This window comes from Mixophyes fleayi, chromosome 1 (assembly GCF_038048845.1).
Source record: "Mixophyes fleayi isolate aMixFle1 chromosome 1, aMixFle1.hap1, whole genome shotgun sequence".
Taxonomy (NCBI): domain Eukaryota; kingdom Metazoa; phylum Chordata; class Amphibia; order Anura; family Limnodynastidae; genus Mixophyes; species Mixophyes fleayi.
The window spans coordinates 32,046,511-32,068,177 of record NC_134402.1 but is presented as its reverse complement, the minus strand read 5'-3'; the positions used below and the strand labels follow the sequence as shown (position 1 = coordinate 32,068,177).

Below are 21,667 nucleotides of genomic sequence, written 5' to 3'. Positions count from 1 at the left end.
AGAGGAGAGTGACAGCGTGACAGGAGGGGGACAGAGGAGAGTGACAGGAGGGGGACAGGAGAGTGACAGGAGGGGGACAGATGAGAGTGACAGGAGGGGGACAGAGAAGAGTGACAGCGTGACAGGAGGGGGACAGAGGAGAGTGACAGGAGGGGGACATAAGAGAGTGACAGCGTGACAGGAGGGGGACAGAGGAGAGTGACAGGAGGGGGACAGAGGAGAGTGACAGGAGTGGGACAGAGAAGAGTTACAGGAGGGGGACAGGCGAGTGACAGGAGGGGGACAGAGGAGAGTGACAGCGTGACAGGAGGGGGACAGAGGAGAGTGACAGGAGGGGGAAAGAGTAGAGTGACAGCAGGGGGACAGAGGAGAGTGACAGCGTAACAGGAGGGGGACAGAGGAGAGTGACAGGAGGGGGACAGAGGAGAGTGACAGCAGGGGGACAGAGGAGAGTGACAGCGTGAGAGGAGGGGGACAGAGGAGAGTGAAAGTGTGACAGGAGGGGGACAGAGGAGAGGGACAGCGTGACAGGAGGGGGACAGAGGAGAGGGACAGCGTGGCAGAGGAGCTGGGACAGCGTGGCAGAGGAGCTGGGAAAGCGTGAAAGGGCAGAGGAGCTAGGACAGCGTGGCAGCAGGGCCATCTTTTCCATTGGGCACGATGGGCAGCTGCCCGGGGGCCCAACGGGCAAGGGGGGTCCCATAGGCACAGCTCTTAATAATCCTGCATATAGATCTCATGGCCTTCAGACACAACAAAAAAGTTTACAGGTTTTTCGCAAGGGCAAGAGACCCCTTAGCGGTAACGGTGGACGTGATGTCCATGTCATGGGAATTCAGGTTGGGTTATCTGTTTCCCCCGATTCCCATGCTTCCTCGAGTACTCAGACGAGTGAGGCAAGGCGGTCGGCCGGTGATTCTAATAGCTCCCTCATGGCAGCGTTGAGTGTGGTACGCAGACATAATATCCATGGTGGTAGGACAAGGATATCGTCTTCCGTCACAAGAGATGACCTTCTTTTCCAAGGTCCCTTTCGTCACCAGAATTCACCTCAGCTCAGTTTAACGGCATGGCTGTTGAAGCCAGCCTCTGGAGAGCTAGGGGTTTTTCCCCCAGTGTAGTGAACTGCAAGCTTGAAAACCGGTTTCGGCACGCATCTATCATCGTATTTGGCGAGCCTATATTAAATGGTGCGAAAATAAGCCCTGTCACACGTCTTCCATTCGTCTCCCTCGGTTATTGGCTTTTCTTCAGGATGGGCTGGAAGCAGTGCTCCGTTTAGGTTCATTAAGAGTTCAGGTTTCAGCGCTTTCAGTTTTCTTTCACCTGAAGTTAGCGGACCTGCCAGACGTCAGGACTTTTCTTCAGGGAGTCTTACATATTCAGCCTCCTTACGTTCCGCCCACAGCACCATGGGATCTTAACCTGGTACTGGATATGCTTAAAGGGCCTCCTTTTGAGCCATTACCTACGGCAGATTTTAGGTGTCTTACCTGGAAGGTCGTCTTTCTTTTAGCTATTGCATCTGCACGTAGGGTTTCAGAATTAGGAGCTCTGTCTTGCCAGGAACCATATCTGGTTTTCCACGAGGACAGAGCGGTGTTAAGAACCCTCCCTTCCTTCGTTCTAAAAGTAGTTTTGGCTTTCCATCTGAACCAGGAAATTGTAGTTCCGGTCTTTTCATCTACTTCCCATTCGGATCAACAGTCTATGGAAAAGTTAGATGTGGTTAGGGCTCTCCGCATTTATGTCAAAAGAACTTCTCAGATTAGACGTACAGATTCTCTGTTTGTTCTTTATGATTCTAATAAGAGAGGCTGGCCAGCCTCAAAACAGTCCATTGCAATATGTATTACGGCAACCATTAAGCAAGCTTACATAAAGGCTAACCGTCCGATGCCAGAGAGACTTACGGCCCATTCCACCAGATCGGTAGGGGCGTCATGGGCAGCGAGAAATGGGGCTTCTGCAGACCAGCTTTGCAGGGCAGCCACCTGGTCCTCTGTCCACACCTTTACAAAATTTTATCAGTTTAATGTATTTACATCTGCGGATGCAAATTTCGCTCGTAGTGCTCTACGAGCGGGGCTTTCAGAGCGGTCCCACCCTTAGTGGGCTGCTTTAGAACGTCCCCATGGTAAGCAGTGTCCCCCAGACTGGATGAAAGAGAAAAGAGGATTTATGTACTTACGTTAAATCCGTTTCTCTGATCCTGTCTGGGGGACACTGCGATCCCTCCCTTCTGCTTTTCCTCTGTATGCTCTTGGTTGATTGACCTTTCTCCTTGGGGCTTTTTAATTAACTGACAGGAAGAGGAAGAGGCAGGGGGATTGTAGAGGTGAGGGGTCTGTCAGCAGTGCTAAAGTTAACTAGCTAGGTGCCAACTCCCGTGCTCCCCTCCACAACCCATGGTAAGCAGTGTCCCCAGACGGAATCAGAGAAACGGATTTAATGTAAGTACATAAATCCTCTTTTTCATGTGTAGGTGTGTCCCTTAGTCGCATTTCACACTACACGATCATTTCACAGTTAGGAAAAATGGGTGGTAAGTTATATGGTAGGTAGTAAATTTTCTATTATATGCCTTATATCCATCTTTCTTCTGCTGTCAATCAAACAGAAGTTGGAATTCTCGCCTGCGTTAGCCCATACCACACCCGATGGCCAAAGTTGGAGTGTTTTTTTCATGTTCTTAAATGGTCTCCACATGAAAGTTAGTCCTCTTTAGTAAATAATGTAAATATAACAAATGCTAAATACATGTAAATACAGTATGCCAATGTTGCGTCTGATCGTGGTTCTGTTGCTAGTGCTGTCTGAGAGGAGTCAATATGTTTGTGTAAATTTCAAAACGTGTTCATTTTGGAATCTAACTATTCTTTTTCTACCTACATGCAGGATTTGTGGTCTCGCTTATGGGGCGCAAAAGGCCTCTTCCTCATATTCATTCAAAAAACTACCGCTTTAGAGCCCAGGCAGAAAGGCAGGCTGTAAATTTTGTCATCCAAGGTAAATAAATGTATTCAAAAAGCATAGGCAAGCATGGAGGGGATGGATTGCTTTTGTCAGAAAATCTTTCCAACAGTAATAAAATATTTAATTTTAGAAATGGTCTACAGGGGACATTAAAGAATTAGGTCACAGGTACAGAAAATTGTATTTATTTGGAGTGGGGGTACATAGTTTTGCTTTTCTTGGCTTCTTCCAAACAGCTCCTCCATACAACTACCCCGTCTTGTGGTTGCTGGTGGGGCAGGGAATCTGTGATGTAGAAATGAAGTCAACCAAGAAAGAACATCTTGCATAGTTAAAGTAATAGTAATTATTTTAAATTAATACAAAATGTAGTATAAAGAAATGCAAATTCACTGGTGACAGGTTATTTTGAGCCACATGTAGATATAATCCACCACTTCTATCATCACTTTGAGCTTTCTAATGGCTATTTAATGAAACCTGATATTAGTCAAGCTTAAACCTAATAAACAAAATCTCTGATCAAAAATATTACAAACCTAGCGTGTATTGTCTAATAAATAATGTTATATACTAAAGTCCCTGAATCCAACCAGAAACCATCCAGAGTTTGGACATAAGTATGACATGTAAATTGTATTTAAGGGTAACAGTGGATTCGGGGAACTACATGACATTGATTTTAATGGGAAAAAGGTACTGCAAATTTAACAATAAATGTTCTATTTGTACTATTGTATATAAACACAACCAGCATTATTGAAATTGTAGAAACTGATTGCTTTTATCTAAGTCAGTACATCCAAACATTACAATAACCAAAATATGATGCTCCTACATCCCATAAAACAAGTTCCCATGCAATAAGTATGGCGCTATGAGGAAGTTCTTCTGATATTTTGTAATTGCTACTGATGTTAATTTTTCTGTAGTAATTTATGAATTTTATTATGAAAGGGTTCGAATCATAGAGACAGCTTGGAAAAATCACAAATCTATTTCTGTATGCAGAGATGGATTAAGGCTTTGGGGGGCACGGGACATGAGGGCCCCTATGTTCTAAAATTAGGAGAGTTACTTACCCAATATTGAATCACATGGTTCTAAATATACTACACTATTAGAACCCTTTATCATCTAAATTTAATTGTACCCAATAGGTGATCTATATTAATAATAGTGTCCCTATATTGATCTTAATTAATAATAATGCCCCCTTGATGATCTTAATTAATAAGAGTACCCTATTAATTGCCGTAATTAATAATAGTTTCCAAATGGTGGTCTTAATTAATGATAGTGTCCCCTTTATTATCTTTATTTGTAAGTGAACCCTTGATGATCTAATTTTTAATAGTGCGCTATTGATGCTCTTAAGTAATAATAGTTGCCCTCCCATTGACATAATTAATAAAAGTGCTTAGTTGATAATCAGAATTAATAATAGTGCCCCCTTAATTTTAATTATTAATAGTGCCCATTGATGAACTTCATTAATAGTAGTGCTTTAATTTTTTTTTTATAAAAAGTGGAGTGCAGTACAAAAACTACATATTTCTTGGGTCATTGCATCTAATCTTGCATATGAAGATAGCATTAGGATTCTCTGAATTTATTGGTTGTTTGACCATTTTTAATTTGTTTTAGCTTTTCTGTGTGATGACCCCTGTAAGTCAGTAGTTAGAAAACACCATTACTTTACTTTTATTTACCTTCATATGAAGATGGCGGCCATTTTTGTATCATGAGGTTTGACATTTTTCGCTGTTGCTTACGTTTGGGATAAATGCAATATCTCAGCTCAGAAAAGTCATAGAAAGCTGGGATAAAAACCATTATTTTCAGCACATTACAAGCTACATTTTTTGTCATAAAAAGGCAGCTCACATATTATTTACAAAAAGCTGTGTGAAGAAATAGCTCAACTGCTTAATCAACATTGAGCTTAACAAAATTGTAAATAATATTTTCCTTAAGGAGTATGTCAAATTATGTAATTTAGATGCTACTTTATTTAACACGGTCACGTAAAAAAAAATTAAAAAATGTAAACTTCTTATAACACACTTTTAACACATTTGCTTTTAGTGTAACTTTGTTCCCCATGGAATATCAAACTCCAAATTATTTTTACAGTTACCTCTCAAAGAGTACTGTCTATGCTTTGAATTTTAAATTTTTATCATGTCCCCCACCAGAGATATTAGGGGTCAATTTTAGTGAAAAACTGAAAAAACAAGCAATTTCAAAGTGCTCTAATAAAAAAGGTAGACAATATAGATAACTCAAAATTGGTTTTTCAAATATTTGAGTATCTATCTACTCCCTTAAATATTACAGTGTTATGCACGTTTTGTCACTATCCAATAACGATTGTCGAATCTCGATTTGTGTTTCCAACGCACAAATATTTATTCTCAAAAAGTAGCAGAATAATTCAAGCGAAATAATAGTAAGTACAGCCGTTACTTATCGCAGGCGCTCTGTATCCAGTGAACAGTCATTCAAGTCTGAAATCTGTGGTCAATGTGACTGAACACTAGATGAGAGCTACTGCTTATATGCAAACAGAAATACAGTGAAACAATGCAGTTGGTATGGCTTGCTTCTATAGGTCCAGGCTTCAGGAAGATCCAGGGGGTTGTAGATCATAGGCTAGTTCAATCTAAGGAATCCAAAGGTGGGGGTCATCTCTCCAGGGGATGAGCTCTGTTCTTCCCGACAAAACTCCAATTGCTACCAGTCCATTAGCATTTTACAGTCAGTATCATATTGAAGGTTTATTCCCTAACATCAATAACTAGAGTATGCAATGTGCGATCTCTTCGCCGAATGCACCAGACAGCTGCTGATATAAAGAGGATTAATATGATATCAGACATGACACCTTTCCTTTAACCTGAACCATATGTATCACTAATATGCATATAACTTATAATATTACACATAAACACTACTATATTTCGACATAAATAACTATGTGTTGCAACTACGATTAATGTGTACTATTTACAAATGTGTGTGTTTGTGCAAATGTATACAAAAGTGTAAAAAACAGTTATTGCCACGTGTTGCGGCTGGATACGCCCTTCCACACCATAGCGTGCTCTACGCATAATTTCAGACAAAGACAATCAAGTTTGCTCAACATTAATTGAAAAGGACTTTATCCAATTTGCTGACTTCGACAACAGCTCTGAAATTTTGTTCCTTCCCACTGAAATTAAATCCAAAAAATTGACTTTTTTAAAATCTGGCAATTAACTTTGGGCTTAAATTTCAGTCATAAGGAAGAGAAATAGGGAAAAATATTGAAATGTGCTGAAAATAATGGTTTTTATCTCAGCTTTCAATGACTTTTCTGAGCTGAGATATTACGTTTACCCCAAACGTCAGCAACAGCAAAAAATGTCATAAGTCATGATACAAAAATGGCTGCCATCTTCATATGAAGGTAAATAAAAATAAAGTAATTTTGGTTTCCTAACTATTAACTAACAGGGGTAATCATGTACAAAAAAATATTTTTTTTTAAAAAAAAGGTCAAGCAACCAGGGCTGGACCACTTCATATGGATTGACCCTATGGCTGTGGGTCCACACCTGGTCTGCAGGGCCCCATAAGACAGGGGGGCACGGGATACATGTTCCCTGATTCCCCCTACCTTAATCCACCTCTGCTTGCATTAATAAAGTCTAATTTCAGTTTTTGGAGTATCTTTTTGACTTTGTTAAACATGTACATTTAATCCAGGGTCTGCTGCTGATCTATGCAAATTGGCAATGATTAAAATTTCAGCATCAATTGCATCTTCTTTCATTTTAACATCCAGGTTAGTAAACATTTATATAAATTCAAATTAATATTCCATCTGTGTGTTCTACTCAACTTTTGACATGGGTCTGATTCTGTTCATATTGTCATTTTCATACATAATGATATTTCTCTCACTATATAGTACAAATATAATAGTACACATGTATTAAGTACCATATATCCTCGTGTATAAGCTGAGTTTTGCAGCATATTCTTCTATGCTGAAAAAGCCCCCCTCGGCTTATACACGGGTGAACTTACCTGGTCTCCGGTCCCTTGGCTCTTAACTTCCGCAGTGGAACGCATGTGCGTTCCAAATGCCGAACTCCAGTGCGTTCCACTGACAGGAAGTTCGGCATTTGGAACGCACATGCGTTCCACTGCGGTCGTAAGTGATCTGGTTAGGTGGTGTGGAGCATGTTTTCTGGACGATACCTGGATGTAATTGGGGGGACAGTGCTGTTATAACAAATCTCTCCTGTTTCATCAAGCTCTTTCCCTCGTCACACACAGCGTTGCCCCATAGAGCCCATGCATGTTGAATCGGGCCTTCATGAGTCTTCATCACTGGTATGTTGTCCGTTTACAGCTACTGTTGTCTTATCTGAGCTCTGCTACTGTGCTTCATGGGATTACAGAGATTTTACCCTGAGACTGCTGTTCTCTATCAGATGCTGTTTTCCCTTTAGCAGATTTAAGCCCTATTGTGTGAATCAGCCAAGATGTAATGATGGCTTATGCGCTGACACAGATCAAATGTACTGTTAGCTGTGAAATGATCTCACGTTCTCCCAGTCACGCAGAAGATATCCTTTTTAGAAATGGGGAAAAAAATATATATATTTGTGAGTCTTATTTCATGATCTTCATCCTGAGCTCATATCAGATAGTGTACGGATGTTTATTTGCATTTAATGTAGTGATGCTAATGTCAGTGTATTATTTGTAAGTAATTAGGAAACAGCTTTAGAGGGTTTTTTTTTTTATTATGTCCTATTCCAGAGTTTTTTGTGTTGATCAGTGGTTAGAATCCCCCAATACATCAGTTTTGATGTCTTGATGTAAGAAAATTAAAAGGTAAAAAAAAAAAAAAGCCAAAGGGGGAATACTCTTAAAAGCCTCATACACAAACCAATTAATTTAAACAGAGGAAATGAAAATATTTGACACTTAAAATAAATGCAACCTTGGTGTTCATCAATGTCAGCAGTTATATAGAACATAAGCGAGGATGAAACCAAAGGATGAATGTTTAAAGTGGACGAGGTTTGACCATGCCCAGTGGTGATGATATCACTTGTGAAAGTCACGCACATTAATGCAAATGTGTGGCTAGACCATGATCTTTGAACAACAAATAGCTGGAAGTAACTGCACCTGCATCTTTTTCTAGCTGGACCCTGGTTACTGACAGAAGATAACCACATTGGGTGGCAGTAAATCATTCTGTAAGTGTCTCCTGGCCTTTGTTACTTCTGTCACCTGGATTACAGATGCTGACCTTAGGCTGTGCATTTACCAGTAGCTGCTGCATTTCCCACCCTAGGCTTATACTCGAGTCAATAAGTTTTCCCAGTTTTTTGTGGTATAATTAGGTGCCTCGGCTTATATTCGGGTCGACTTATACTCGAGTATATACGGTACTTTCTGCAGTGAAAAGTTTGTAGATAAACCATTAACATTTAATTGGTGGTTTACAGGACATTATGAACGACTAGAATACATCCAACAAAGTTAAAGTAGCATTTCCTTCCCAGCAATATATGTACTTCTGTGTGATATATATATATATATATATATATATATATATATATACATACACACAGTGTCGGACTGGGGCATGAAGGGCCTACTGGGGAAATCAAATCGTGGGAGTACCTGAAATGGGGTCATTGAAGGGGCGTGGCCAGCCACCAGAGAACGACAAAGGTTTCTTTGAAAAATAGAATCACAAGCAGGTTGGCCCTGAATGATAGTAAATATTCATTTGCCTGTATAGATCTGCTTGAACAGAGGTAATTGGTGGATAGCGATGTTTAACATGTAATATGACTTATGATATAGGAGGAGTATATACAGGAGCATGTTCATATATTTTGTAGGTTTTTTTTCCCTCTGTACATGCTTGCTCATATCCAAACTACAAAAAATGCAGACCCACAAGTGCACTTCCAGATGCATGCCCTCTAACTAGTTACATTGGGGGTTGTGACTTGATTTGCAGATTTATCTCATCATGAACCAAAATGATAAATCTGGTGTTGCCATATTACCATCAATTAGTGTAAACTGCCCTCAAACATTTTGCTAAAATTGGGCCTTGTGGGTGGGTTTCCAGGAGACATTCCTTCCTAGGAGAGGAAAACATGTCATTTTTTACCTATAAGGAAGTCAATATGTCAACATCTGTCATGGTTGGTTGAATGTATGTTTTAGTGTTTAGTGAAGGTACATTACAGCATTGAAATTGCCCTTTTACACTTTTGTAAATTATCGTTACTGTTTTCTCTAAGCTGAGTAATCTGCAAATAACAGTCTAAAGCTTAATCTAGAGAGAACCCCACCCTAAAGGGTTGTCTGGGAAATCTGGTGTTCATTGTAACCTTGCATAATGTATTTCTCTAACTAAGTTCAATACCATCATTCTACATCACTAAGTTTAAATGGAACGTGACTGCTATGATCTGGTCAGCCAAACAAAAGTAACTTTTGATTTGTTCTTTATTTTAAGGGGACACTATTATTGTATTATAATATGGGGGAAATGAATATAAATGAATATATATCTATAATATAAAAGCCTAGTGGCGTGTGTTAGTCTGTGTGTGTGTGAAAAAAAAACACAAGCTGCAGCGCCACCTGCTGGGTGGAGTTATACACTGACCTACTAAATTCTTAGTGTGTGTGGGGAAAAAAAACTCAGAAAGGGCTGAAATTTGGTATACTAAGATGTTTTTAATTTGTTAATTTAATTTGTTAATTGTTAAAAGTGTTTATAAAGATTTTAAAAAAAAATATATTTCTTGAAGGAGAAGTGACACTTGGGAGTGGTTGGTGATTGCCGGGGGTGACAGTGGGGAGTGGTTGGTGGTTGCCGGGGGTGACAGAGCGAGAGGAGTGTGATACTCAGGACCGCTGAGAGAGATCCCTGTGTCTGGATAGACATCTGGATAGATGTGGCGATAAAGATGAAGGAGGAGGTGATGGAGAAAAATGATGAGGTGGTGACATGTGGACAAAACCACGTTAAAAAAGGGCGCTTACGTCGGGAAGTAACGCTCTTCCCCTGAGGAGGCCTGGCCTAGCCCCAAATGCATGACAAGAACCTTTTTAAGACCTTAAGTAGCTTGATTTGACTAGAATGCATGAGTATCATACACGGGTTAACTTGTATATTAATATTACCTGATTGTTAATGGTAGATATAATTATTTATGTTGCACAATTTACATTGTGCCCAAATAATATAATAATTTAATAATTTTGTACCCTTAATAAATCAGTTTAGTCACAACTATCAGATCTCTCAAAGATTTTAAAAAAATGGCTGCAGCCTGAGAAACACCCCCACCCGTTTGATCGAAATCCTAGCCATAGACCACTGTATTTATAGTTTGGACCATGGAGTGCAAAGGTGGGTACTGCATTCTGATCCACAATTGTTTGAAGAACTTGCTTTTGTGGTAGAGAGGTTTGGAATGCTGCAGCAAATGTCCAAACCTCTGATCTGACTTCCAAAGCCAATATCCTGACAGAAGCCAGGTGTCCTTTCAAGGGGACTCATCTGGAAATATACTGCAGACAAGGCATCAGCAAAGGCTGCGTCTGCCCCTTTAAGCTTTGAGTGCGCTGAACCAGACCGCTTTCAGACTCCGTGTCCTACGTTGCAGAAGCCTATGGACTGTTCCGTTGCCCAGGTCACTCAGATAAATCCACTGTTGACACCACTATGATAAGGACCGCTTTCAGACTCGTGTCCTATGTTGCAGAAGCCTATGGACTATTCCGTTGCCCAGGTCACTCGGGTAAATCCACTGTTGACACCACTATGATAAGGACTCCGTATTGTTACAGAACACAGATCATTTGGTTCACTATTCTTCTTTTATTTTGTCATGGGGAATGGATCTCTTACATATATATATATATATATAGTGGCAAGAACACATTACTGGTGAAACACACATGAACAACTTCTTGCCTTTTTACTTTGTTTGAATGTCAGGATGGTACAGTACTTGGCTACCTAAATATTCCATACAGTTTCTTGTGACCCTAAACGCTAAATAAACAGAAGCCAGCTCTCTAGCCATCGATCTTCCTTTTAAAAGGAAGTTCTCATTACCTGCTTCTGTTTCATTGCTCTTACTGCAGGAACACCCTGTTAGCTTGCTGCATGAGAAAAGACACTTCCAAAGCATGTAATACCACTGTCACATTGCTGCCCCTGCAATATCCTGGGTCTTTCAAGCCCGGATTTTGCTGTATCACAGAGCATCTGCCCTGGCAATAAGTGAGAGTCATCACAAGAGGAGCTTTGATTGGTGGAAAATGGTGAGGTCATTTTTTTTTGCACACAAAGATGAGGCCAAAGTGGGGGGTGACTGTTCACAGCATTGCTTTAATCATGGACGACAAGTCACTGCTGTGTAGCCAGGAGTTCCTCGTTCATTGCGTTTTTTGGCTGTTTTATAAAGCAAATGAGAGCTTGATGGAGCTGCTAACACTGTACTACCCTGCACAGTGTCATTTTAGGAGGAGAAAGGAGCAATTTATGGCAGAGAGAGAGAATACTTAACGTCTTTATTTGTGCAAGAGGAGAGCTTTTGTCAGCTCCAGCCTCCAACCTCTATATTGAGAGTCAATGCGGAAACTAACCGAACTATGTGGGCCAGAGAATGCAGTCACAGAGAAGCTTTCTAGTTTACTGTGGAAGCTTTTGAGGACAAGCAGTGGATGACACACTTTTGTATGTCACATTTAAGTATGTACTGGACCTTATTACCCCAGCACTTTCTAAACAGACCACAAACTTCAGAAAACCCTTTGCACCAAGTAGGAGACTAGTGATTGTGTTGTGGTGGTGTGTTTGGAGTGAGGATATCCACAGTTTGCACTCTAATGCATGAAGTCACCAGGGCATTGCTGGAAGCCCTTTACCATCGCTTCATCTCCTTGCCTCCAGGACAGCAACTAGATGACATCATCACTGGATTCCTGCAATCTGAATATCCACAGTGTGCAAGAGCCATAGACGGGACAGACCTTCCTATCATTGCCCCCACAGAGAACCCTGCGGATTACTACAACTGCAAAGGCTGGCATTCCATCATTCTGCACTGTAGTTGACCATAACCATTGGTAAGCATCATTTTTTATTGTAATGAGACTGTGACTTATAATGTGTATTGTAAAACAAAGCTAAATATATTATACTTTTAGTTTCACAGATGTATTTATAGGCTGGCCAAGACGTTCCCATGACGCCAGAGTTCTGGCCAATTCGGGTCTGTACCAGATTGCAGAAGAGCAACAAAATGATTGGTTTGCTCCCTAGAGAGGTAAATATATATTTTTTTTTATGACATTTTCCTCAGCTAGCTAATATATTTATGTATTTTTTGCTTTTTGTTTAGTGTCCCTGTCCATCTGTAGATGTTCCGCTTTCCAAATACAATTAAAACATATACCAGCAGGTGTATTGTCTTCTGTAACTTAGTCTGTGTGTCTGTGTAAGTGTGTGTGTGCGTGTGTGTGTGTGTGTTTAGAATTTCGACTGTAAGCCCCAATGGGGCAGGGGCTAATGTGAGTGAGTTCTCTGTACAGCGCTGCGGATTTAGTGGCGCTATATAAATAAATGGTAATAATAATAGTCTATAGATGTAGTGATTGTTGTCAAAGTTCCAATATTCGCTGTAAAGCACTACAGAAATTGAATCTGTTGTATTTCTTTACAGAAATCCAAGATCGTTGAATGGTGTGGATATCCCAGTACACATCATTCGGGATGCAGCTTACCCTTGCGGCGATGGTTGATGAAGGGCTTCACACAGCACCATTAACTTTCTGGCAACAAATTTGCTTCACCCATTCCCTCAGCTGTGCTCGGATGGTGGTAGAAAATGCCTTTGGATGATTGAAAGGATGTTGGCGGTGTTTATTGAAGCACAATGACAAACTTGAGCCCGATGTAGTTGCTGCTTGACGTATTTTACACAATATTTGTGAAATACAGAAAGAACAGTTTCTACCAGAGTGGAACATACAAGAACAATATGTGCTGTCTGTGGATTCTACTACTTATAAGGGAGAACGTACAAATACTTCCACAGAACTCATTTGTACCACAATCACCGCCAGTCTCTCATCAATAATTGAGTAGTGCGGACAAAGTGTTACACTCCACCAAGCCGTCTGTTTATGGGTGGAATATGGAGGTGTAAAGAGCCGTAACCCCTAACAATTTGCACATGTACTTCATGAGTTTAGACTAGGGCAGCCCATTCATGTCTGTCAGAATTTCCTTGGGTATTCCCAAGCGTGTGAACATCAATACAAGTTCTTTATGGTGCTGGACTTTATGTTCCATATGAGAACTGCCAATGGATATCTGGTCACATAGTCAAGCATCACTTATATATATTGGTGCCAACGAGCAGATTTTTCCAGCAGCCCCACCAGGTCCATGGCTATTCGTTCAAAGGGAAATTATACTATTGGTTTTGGGATGATAGGTGCCCTGTACATCGGTTTGGGACAGAGTCTCTGACAAATGGGACAAGACCTGCAGTAACTCATTCCCGTGTATTATCCTTCCCCAGGTGTCCCCCACAGACATGTGTAAGTGCTGCTTTTCACACTAGTGATACATGGACCTGTGGAACCATTAACTGATCTACTTTTACCCCCTGTACAATAGCAACTCTACACAAAAAGGTTTTTTTAACAAAAATTTTGTTACATCTTTCACCTCTGTCACACTTTTAAAAGCATGTTCTAAAGTTGCATCTTTAAGTTGGTCACGAGCAAAGTCCTGCAGATGAAACAAAATTGGTATTGCAAACCAGTCCATATTCTCACTGACAGGTTGGCTCATCTGCAACTTCACCAGTCAATGCTAGTTTGGACTGTCCATTCTTCCCTGCTGCTGGTGGATGCTTTAGTGGAACTCCTGCTGTGACCCCTAGGATAGCATTTCGGTTTGGCGGTTCCCAAATATTGAGGTCCAGATGTTGTGGATTCTTAGGCGGCCTCTTTAAGACCAGGCTTCCGACCGTTGTATCAGTGGGAAATCTCGCCCCAGAATGAGTGGATATGGGAGTTTAGGCGCTATGGCAGCCACCACCATAACTGTTTGGTTTTTAAGTGTGACTAGCAGAAGTGTTCTGTCATACTCCTCAGTGGTTCCTTGTACTTACAGGACCTTCACCTTGGGCATCCAAGTAGTTATGATTTTGGGCAAGGCAGAGCTGGAAACCAATGTAAGTTCACTTCCAGAGTCAACCAAGAGCACACTTCTGGTGAAACACATGCAAACAACTTCTTGCTTTTTTACTTTGTTTTACTGTCAGGATTGTAAAGTACTTTACAACATAAATATTCCATATAGGTTCTTGTGACCCTAAACAGAGACCAGGTGGTAAATGTATCAAGGTCCGATTTTTTCAGCGTTTTAAAATTGCGGTTACTCGTGGGTTATCACCCGCGATTTTAGTCCCTAAATTGGCAGATGTATTAAACTGCGATTTTTACTCTGATCTCAAAAATCGCTGGTCATCTCTGGTGATTTGCTGCAATGTTAAACACTCCCGTGTTTAGCTAACCCTCCTGTGTTTCCTGCATGATTAGTAAACACATCACTGTTACTCTGCCCTGTCTATACAGCTGGAGGTCCCGGCAGATGTCAAAAGTTTATTAATAAATAAAAGTTTAAAAAAATAAATAAATTGTGGGGTCTCCCTGCCCGAGCACTATTAACCCTAGTGCAGCCAGACTACTGCTGGTTACGTGACAATCGGGGAAAAAAGTTGCGCAGGGTCCCCTCGATTTTCACATAACCAGCACTAGGCAAACCAGCTGGTGTGTGTGACATTATAGCAGGGGGACACGCGGCAAGGGTCCCCCTGCCATAATGACAAACCAATACCAGGCTGTTCAGCGTTGGGCTGGATTCCCTAGGGAGTGGGGTCCACCGAAAAAAACGAGCAGACCCCCTCTAGGGACACCCAGCCCAGTGCTGAAAGCTCTAGGGCTCTTCCTACACCCCTGGGAGATGGGTGTATGGTAATAACAGCAAAAGTTAATGTAAAAAATAATCAGATGCCATTTGGTTTGTGGAACTACAAGTCCCAGCCAGCCCGGGCTGCCATAAACAGTGTGGGCATGCTGATGCATGTATAATTACAAGCACTAGCATACCCATGGCAGCCAGGGCATGCTGGCTCTTGGAGAACCACAAGTGCCAACATGCCCTGACACCCAGGGTTGGCTGAGACCTGTAGTTCCACAAAAAATTATGTTAAAAAAACCACAACACCGTTTTAAACCACAAAATTTTAATAAAAATAATAAAACCCCAATAAAAACAATACACACCCTCATTAATAGCACATATATTTGTTAAAAATAAGAAAACTCCAAAATACTTAAAACCTCAAAATACTTACCAATCAGAATTATTCTTATTTTGTCAGCAGCTTTTAATCCAAAAATGCTTGAACCATGTCCAAATATTTTGTAATTCCAAAGACCAGCTTGAAATGTCCCGAATAAATTGTAATTCCAAATTTCCAGCTTGAAATGTCCCAAATAAATTGTAATTCCAAATGTCCACCTTCAAAAGTCCAAAATAATTTGTAATTCCTAAGTCACTGCTTGTAAATATCTTCTGTTCTTCCTGGCCAAAAAGGCCCCCTTGTTGCTTGCAGTCTTCTGTTCTTCAGCCCAGAATGGGTCCCATATTTGTAATCCAAATCCGGAACTTGAGAGAAATAATAAACCCAGTTTACAAACGACGCAACTTCTGCTTGTACAGTGTACAAGCTGGCCGAAGCTACTGAATAGAATCCAGCCGTGAGGTCTATTTATAGTCTATGGGGAATTCCCAAGAACACATGGCAGGAACACATCTGAAGCATAAGCCAAATTACTATAAAGCCACCAACTATAGGAATAAGGAGCTTACCTTTACCATTTCCTATTATATAGGTACAGCACTTAACACCAAACTAGGTGGCTAATGTCACACAATTTTCACCAGTAATTGCAGTGAGGTAATTTAGTACCATTCTATGGTGTACTCATTCCTTCTTATATGCTTGCAGCTCCTTACTCGTATACCTGAATGTGTCATTGTAGATGTTAGTAATATTATCAATTCATTTAGCCAGGTCCAGTATATATTTATAATTGTTTTTCCCCCGAGCCATCTTAGTGAGGTCCAATGCAACCAAGAACCAAAATCCTGTGGATTGTTTGATTAAATTTGCAGCTAATGGTTCTTTCCCTGTGTCATACTTCTTTTGACATTGTGTTCATACTGTGTATGTACATAAGAAGGTGGGATTGATCTGTGAATGTCAGTCATTTTATTTTATTTTATCATGGGAGCAGTCACTTCAGGAACTACTATTCCTAACAACATATTTCTTTGGAGCTCGGAGTTAACTATTTGTACAAAACTTGTGGAGTGGATTATTGTCTGATTGTTCCCTTCAGCTTCCCAATACTCTAATTTCTTAACGTGCGTAAAATTCAGGCACAGCAAAGATCTGTCTACCGAGTATTGACGATGTGTCATTGAATAATAATCATCTAATATATGTCCACCCAGGTTCAAATTATTTTTAGACTGACTTTGCTGGATGCACTTCTCTTCGATTTTGGGGTCACAGTATTTATAAATACAATATTCTTCAGACAATAGCCCCTCACATTGTCTCCAAGTTCCAAGGTTAGCAGATCATTTCTTTACACCTGAATTGAAAAGTGTTAAGTTAAACTGAATAGGCTAACACTTTCCCCTTCTTCTCCACAATATTAGTACCATGACCCAAACCAATCTTCATCAACTGATCCCTGTTGCAAAAATAGATTGTCCCTGGAAAAAAATAAGGATGAGAAAAACAATAGAAACAGAAAAACTGTCTGACAGGATGGACCGCCTATGCCACCCTGTCTGTTGTTGCTGGGAACCGGCTGGCCACCGTTCCCTTTCATTATCCAAAAAGTGCCCTCTTGCCGCAATAGAAGGGGTTTATAAAGGCTGCCACCACTGGACTCCTTACCGGCATCCAGTACCGGGTTTCTTCTGGGTCACTGACGCTGCTAGTGTATCTCGTTGCTGGTGTACCTGGCTGGTAACTCCGGACCTCTTACTATGGATTTGGGTTGCTGAGAATGGATCCCCCCTGGCCTATCACACTAACCAGGGCTGCTGGGTAGCAGGCAGAGCGTTGGTACTGGAATAGCTTGGGTCCAAACCAAAGAGACAGCCGGAGAACGGATTAGATTTTAGTGTCTAATCTGTAGATCACAGGAAAACAGCAATATTGAAGATGATTCCAAGCAGGTCTTTGAAGCAAGATGGTTTATTTACTCACACACACTGGTGGAAGGTACCAGTGTGATCAGGTCAGATGACAATTCAGAAGAACACCTACATGCTTACAGAGCTCATCTTTTGTACAGTTCAGAAGTAGTCTATTTTTAGAAACAGGATATACTCTATTGACACAACCATGAATTTACATGTATTTCAAGGCTAACAAAATTTACACTTATCTATGAAATTCACTCTGGCAAAGGCCACACAGTAACGACCCCCTGCTGGGCCTTTGGCCAGAGCAGGCATGACACTTCATCACAAAACTTCATTAGCACTTTATGCTATCAGACTTTAAACATATACCTTAGACATAAATGCATTTCCTCTCACTAAGATATGCAAAAGGCTTTCAAAACAAAGACTTATTGTATCAGATATATACATCAGAAATAGGCATTTCCTATAGCAAGGTTACACAGAAAAAAATATTTTTTTACCCTGGTCTCAGAGATAACGACTTCCTATCTTACACTAAACAAGAATAAGTGCAAATGCAATTACATAAATAAGTGCTCTGCGCTATTCGCTTTAAATACATTTTTACCAAAAGTTATTTAATAGTGATCCAGTCACACTGTCCGTCCCTGATCGGAGAGTAGACTTTCGAAGTCATTGGCTCAGATGTTATTGACTGCAATTTTGAGTCTCGTGGAACAGATTCACGAGTGATGGGGTTATATTGTCAACCTCAGCCTTGTCTTGAACATTCTCCAGATTGTTGACTTTTCTTCAGTGGGTGGAATGGATCCAAGCATCTCTTTCTGCTACTTTCAATTATGTGGTGCTGGTCATCAACACTTGGTATGGGCCTTACCACGTGTCTGTTAAACAGCCTGAAAATAGGAAATTGCAGCTCATAACATATTCCCTAGGTTCAACATCATGACAGCTAGTGTCTGATATATCCTTGAAATTCCTTTGTTGCTGTCTCAATTGTTAGCGCCTCTTCATAAGATATTAAACAGTCAATTAAATCATCTTGGGGATCTATCATTAAGTGAGGTTGTCTGTCAAAAAGTATCTCAAAGTGTGAAAGGTTAAGAGGTGTTCCAGGAGTGATTCTGATGCTGTGGAGAACTAATGGCAATTCCACGCTAATCTAGTTACAGCCATCACTTTACTCAATTTTTTCTTGATAGTACCATTTACCCTCTCTAATTTCCCACTGGATTGTGGCCTATAGGGAGTGTGTAACTTACTATTAATACCCATGAACTTGCACAGAAGCTGAAAGACATCCCCAGTAAAATGTGTACCCCGATAACTTTTAATGATTTTGGGGATAAAACACCTGCAAATAAATTCCTGAACAATTTTCTTAGTAGTTAAAACAGCAGCTGGATAAGCCTCTACCCAATTAGAGAAAACATTAATACATACTAATACATACTGGAGATTCCTGTAGGGTGGTAATTGGATAAAATCGATTTGTATGACCTGGAAAGGTCCATCTGTCTGAGGAATGTGGGATAGCTCTGTCCCGTATTCCTTTTCAGACAAGTAAGACAATACATTGCTTTCTTACTAGCCTGTGAAGAGAAGCCCGGTACACACCACTATGCTTTTACTAATTTGCACATTCCCTCCTTACCCAGGTGAGTCAGACAATGTGCTGCTTCTGCTTAGCTTGGATGATATGCCTTGGCAGCCACTGGCCTACCATATCCATCTTTTTAGTGTGCTGAGGACTCTTGACCACATCCCTTCAACTTCCTGACATCCTTCTCCTGTAGGGAACACAATTCCTGTATTTCTATTCATTTCTGTACACTGAGAGCTTCAAAAATTCTTAATTTGGTTACATTTGTTTTTATGAGTGAGCCTGTTGCTCTCTTAGCAGCCTCATCTGCTCTATCATTACTAAGTGAAATGGGGTCCCTGTCTTATGTGTCTGCTTTACACTTGATAATGACTACTTCCTTAGGTAGTTGTATCGTTGACAGACATTCTGACAGATGCCAGAGAGCCCCAAAGTCGTGCACTACCCCAAAGGTATACTTAGAGTCATGATTTATCCTCTGCCAACTCACATGCTTTTATCAATGCCACGAGTTCAGCTATTTGTACAATGTGAGGTGGGCAAAGGAGTTCAACTTATATAACACATTCGTCATCTACAACAGCATAACCAGTGCAAAATTCTACTGTGTCCCTCTGTCTATGACAACTCCCATCCATATAAAACAGAAAATCTACATTTTCTAAAGGGGTGTCACGCATGTCAGGTTTTGTGGTAAAGGTCTGATTCAAATATTCCATACAATCATGCATATCTGTATACGTGCCAAATTCACCTTGAGCTAGCTTCTCCTCTCCTTCCACCCTTTGTGCATCTTGCAGCACATATGGTAGATATGTAGCTGGATTTCACGTATTACACCTGCAGCACACTAGTAGCTTCAGTACAGTATAAAAGTACAAATCTGTAGCTGGTTTTGTGGCAGTGTCATGTAGTGTATAGCCTTAAGAGGCAGCGCCCCATGTATTTGACCTTTGTCTGGCATGGCTGTAATTTGTCCTTTGCAACCTTGTATTCTGTTTGTAAAAAATGAAGTAAAAAGTGTTTAGTATCAGTCACTGATAACATTAATGAATCAGAACACAGCAATACATCATCCACATACTGAACTAGAATAGACCCATTGCTTGTTTGAAAAGATTGCAAACAACCATGCAAGGATTGTGCCAAGATACTGAGGCTATTTATAAACTCTTGGGGCAATCTGGTCCATCTGTATTGTACCCTTTTATAAGAGAAAGCAAAAATGTACTGGTAGTCAGGGTGGAGAGGGACAGAGAAGAAGGTAGAGCAAGGAACAATAACTGAAATGGTTATGAGAAAAAGAGATTTGCATCAGTACACAACTGATCTTAATCAATCCTATATAGATGCAATCCATTAACTCCTTTCTGATGCACTTATCATCTATCAAAACAAATTGTCCAAATATGTCAAACGTGCTATTATTACTACTAGGACATCAAAATCATTAAAGTTAACTATTTAATCTATTTGTGTTGAATTTAGGATCTATATAAGCTTTATTAATTTACATAAAATGTTTGATACATTACACTATATACCAGGTAGCTTTCTGTCTTGTCCCATCATAGTCCAATGGAATTAGAAAAAAAAAATACGCAGCAAAAATCCACATAAAGAGTGTACTACAAGTGCCCGTTGATAAATGACTTTGCAAGTGACTTATGATTTCCTTAGCTGCCAGCCAATCACATTGCGGTCAGTGTGGGCAAACACTTGTAATTGACTTGTGGCTAAGGAGAGTCAAGGCTATTCTTTATCAAAGGGTGTTTATAAGGCCTCATTTAAAGTTAAGAGCAAATCCAAGTTTGCACTTGGACAAACCATGTTGCGTTGTAAGGGGTGCAAATGTTTTTGGATTTTTCACATGCTGGGAAAATACAGCCTACATTTGCATGTAACACACAAATAGTGGGCAGTTTTATTTTAACAATGCAATTTACGGTTGAGCTAGGACGCACTTCCCTCGCAACTCTAAATCTGTACACACATTTTACATTTTCATCCCTGACAGTACAATATGATTTTGTCATAGTGCAAAATGACACCTTCTAGTTGGATTTATGCCTTACTCTAAGTGAGACCTAAGTGAAACACTTAGCACTTAACACTTAGCATTACTTGTTTTGCACTCCATAACACATTATTTTTACCGTACTTATAACAACTTGTATTTCTGAGAGTTTATTGTATTGCATAAAATAAAGTTCTTTCCCTTCCAATTTAGTGTAACATGTCCTAGTGTAGCATGCATTTTTTTTGTATCAGTTAAAAGCTTTTGTGGAAAATATGTTAAAATATATTGCTCTTGACTATTTTCAGTGTTCAGTGACTTAACCAGTAATTGTAGACAAGTTCTATTCCAATAAGTATACTCTTGGCACCTTCACACGTTTATACAGACTCAGTTGTGGTGCCTTCTCCTGGTCTCTACTTAAAAAAAGTAACATTTTGGTGCAAATTACCATGCACTAGGTTATGCTACTTTAACCCTCACTTTCCACTAGAATGCCACAGAGTTTATTTTGGGTATATGAAGATTTGGATAGGGAGAAGAGATGCAACAGAGAGCAAGTCTGTTTGAAAATATTAGTGGACTTAAGGCAGTGATGGGCAACATGCGGCCCATTGAGCCTTTGCCTGCAGCCTCCAGCTTCTTCATGCTTTATTGTCAGATATGTTTGTTATTGCTTGTAACACTTGTTTAAAATGCTTGGTGATATGAT

At 40.3% G+C, this 21,667-nt stretch overlaps 1 protein-coding gene across 9 annotated transcripts in view; it reads left to right on the top strand.

Moving 5' to 3' along the window:
- The window catches only part of POLN (DNA polymerase nu), a 190,228-nt gene that overhangs the window by 153,220 nt on the left and 15,341 nt on the right, over positions 1-21,667 (top strand). For 7 of the 9 annotated variants that reach the window (XM_075194212.1, XM_075194210.1, XM_075194206.1 and 4 more), the window contains 2 exons: positions 2,899-3,009; positions 6,730-6,808. In XM_075194212.1, coding sequence (XP_075050313.1) covers positions 2,899-3,009; positions 6,730-6,808 — 190 coding nt within the window. The remainder of the gene's footprint in view (positions 1-2,898; positions 3,010-6,729; positions 6,809-21,667) is intronic. The other 2 variants (XM_075194208.1, XM_075194209.1) reach the window with 1 other exon arrangement.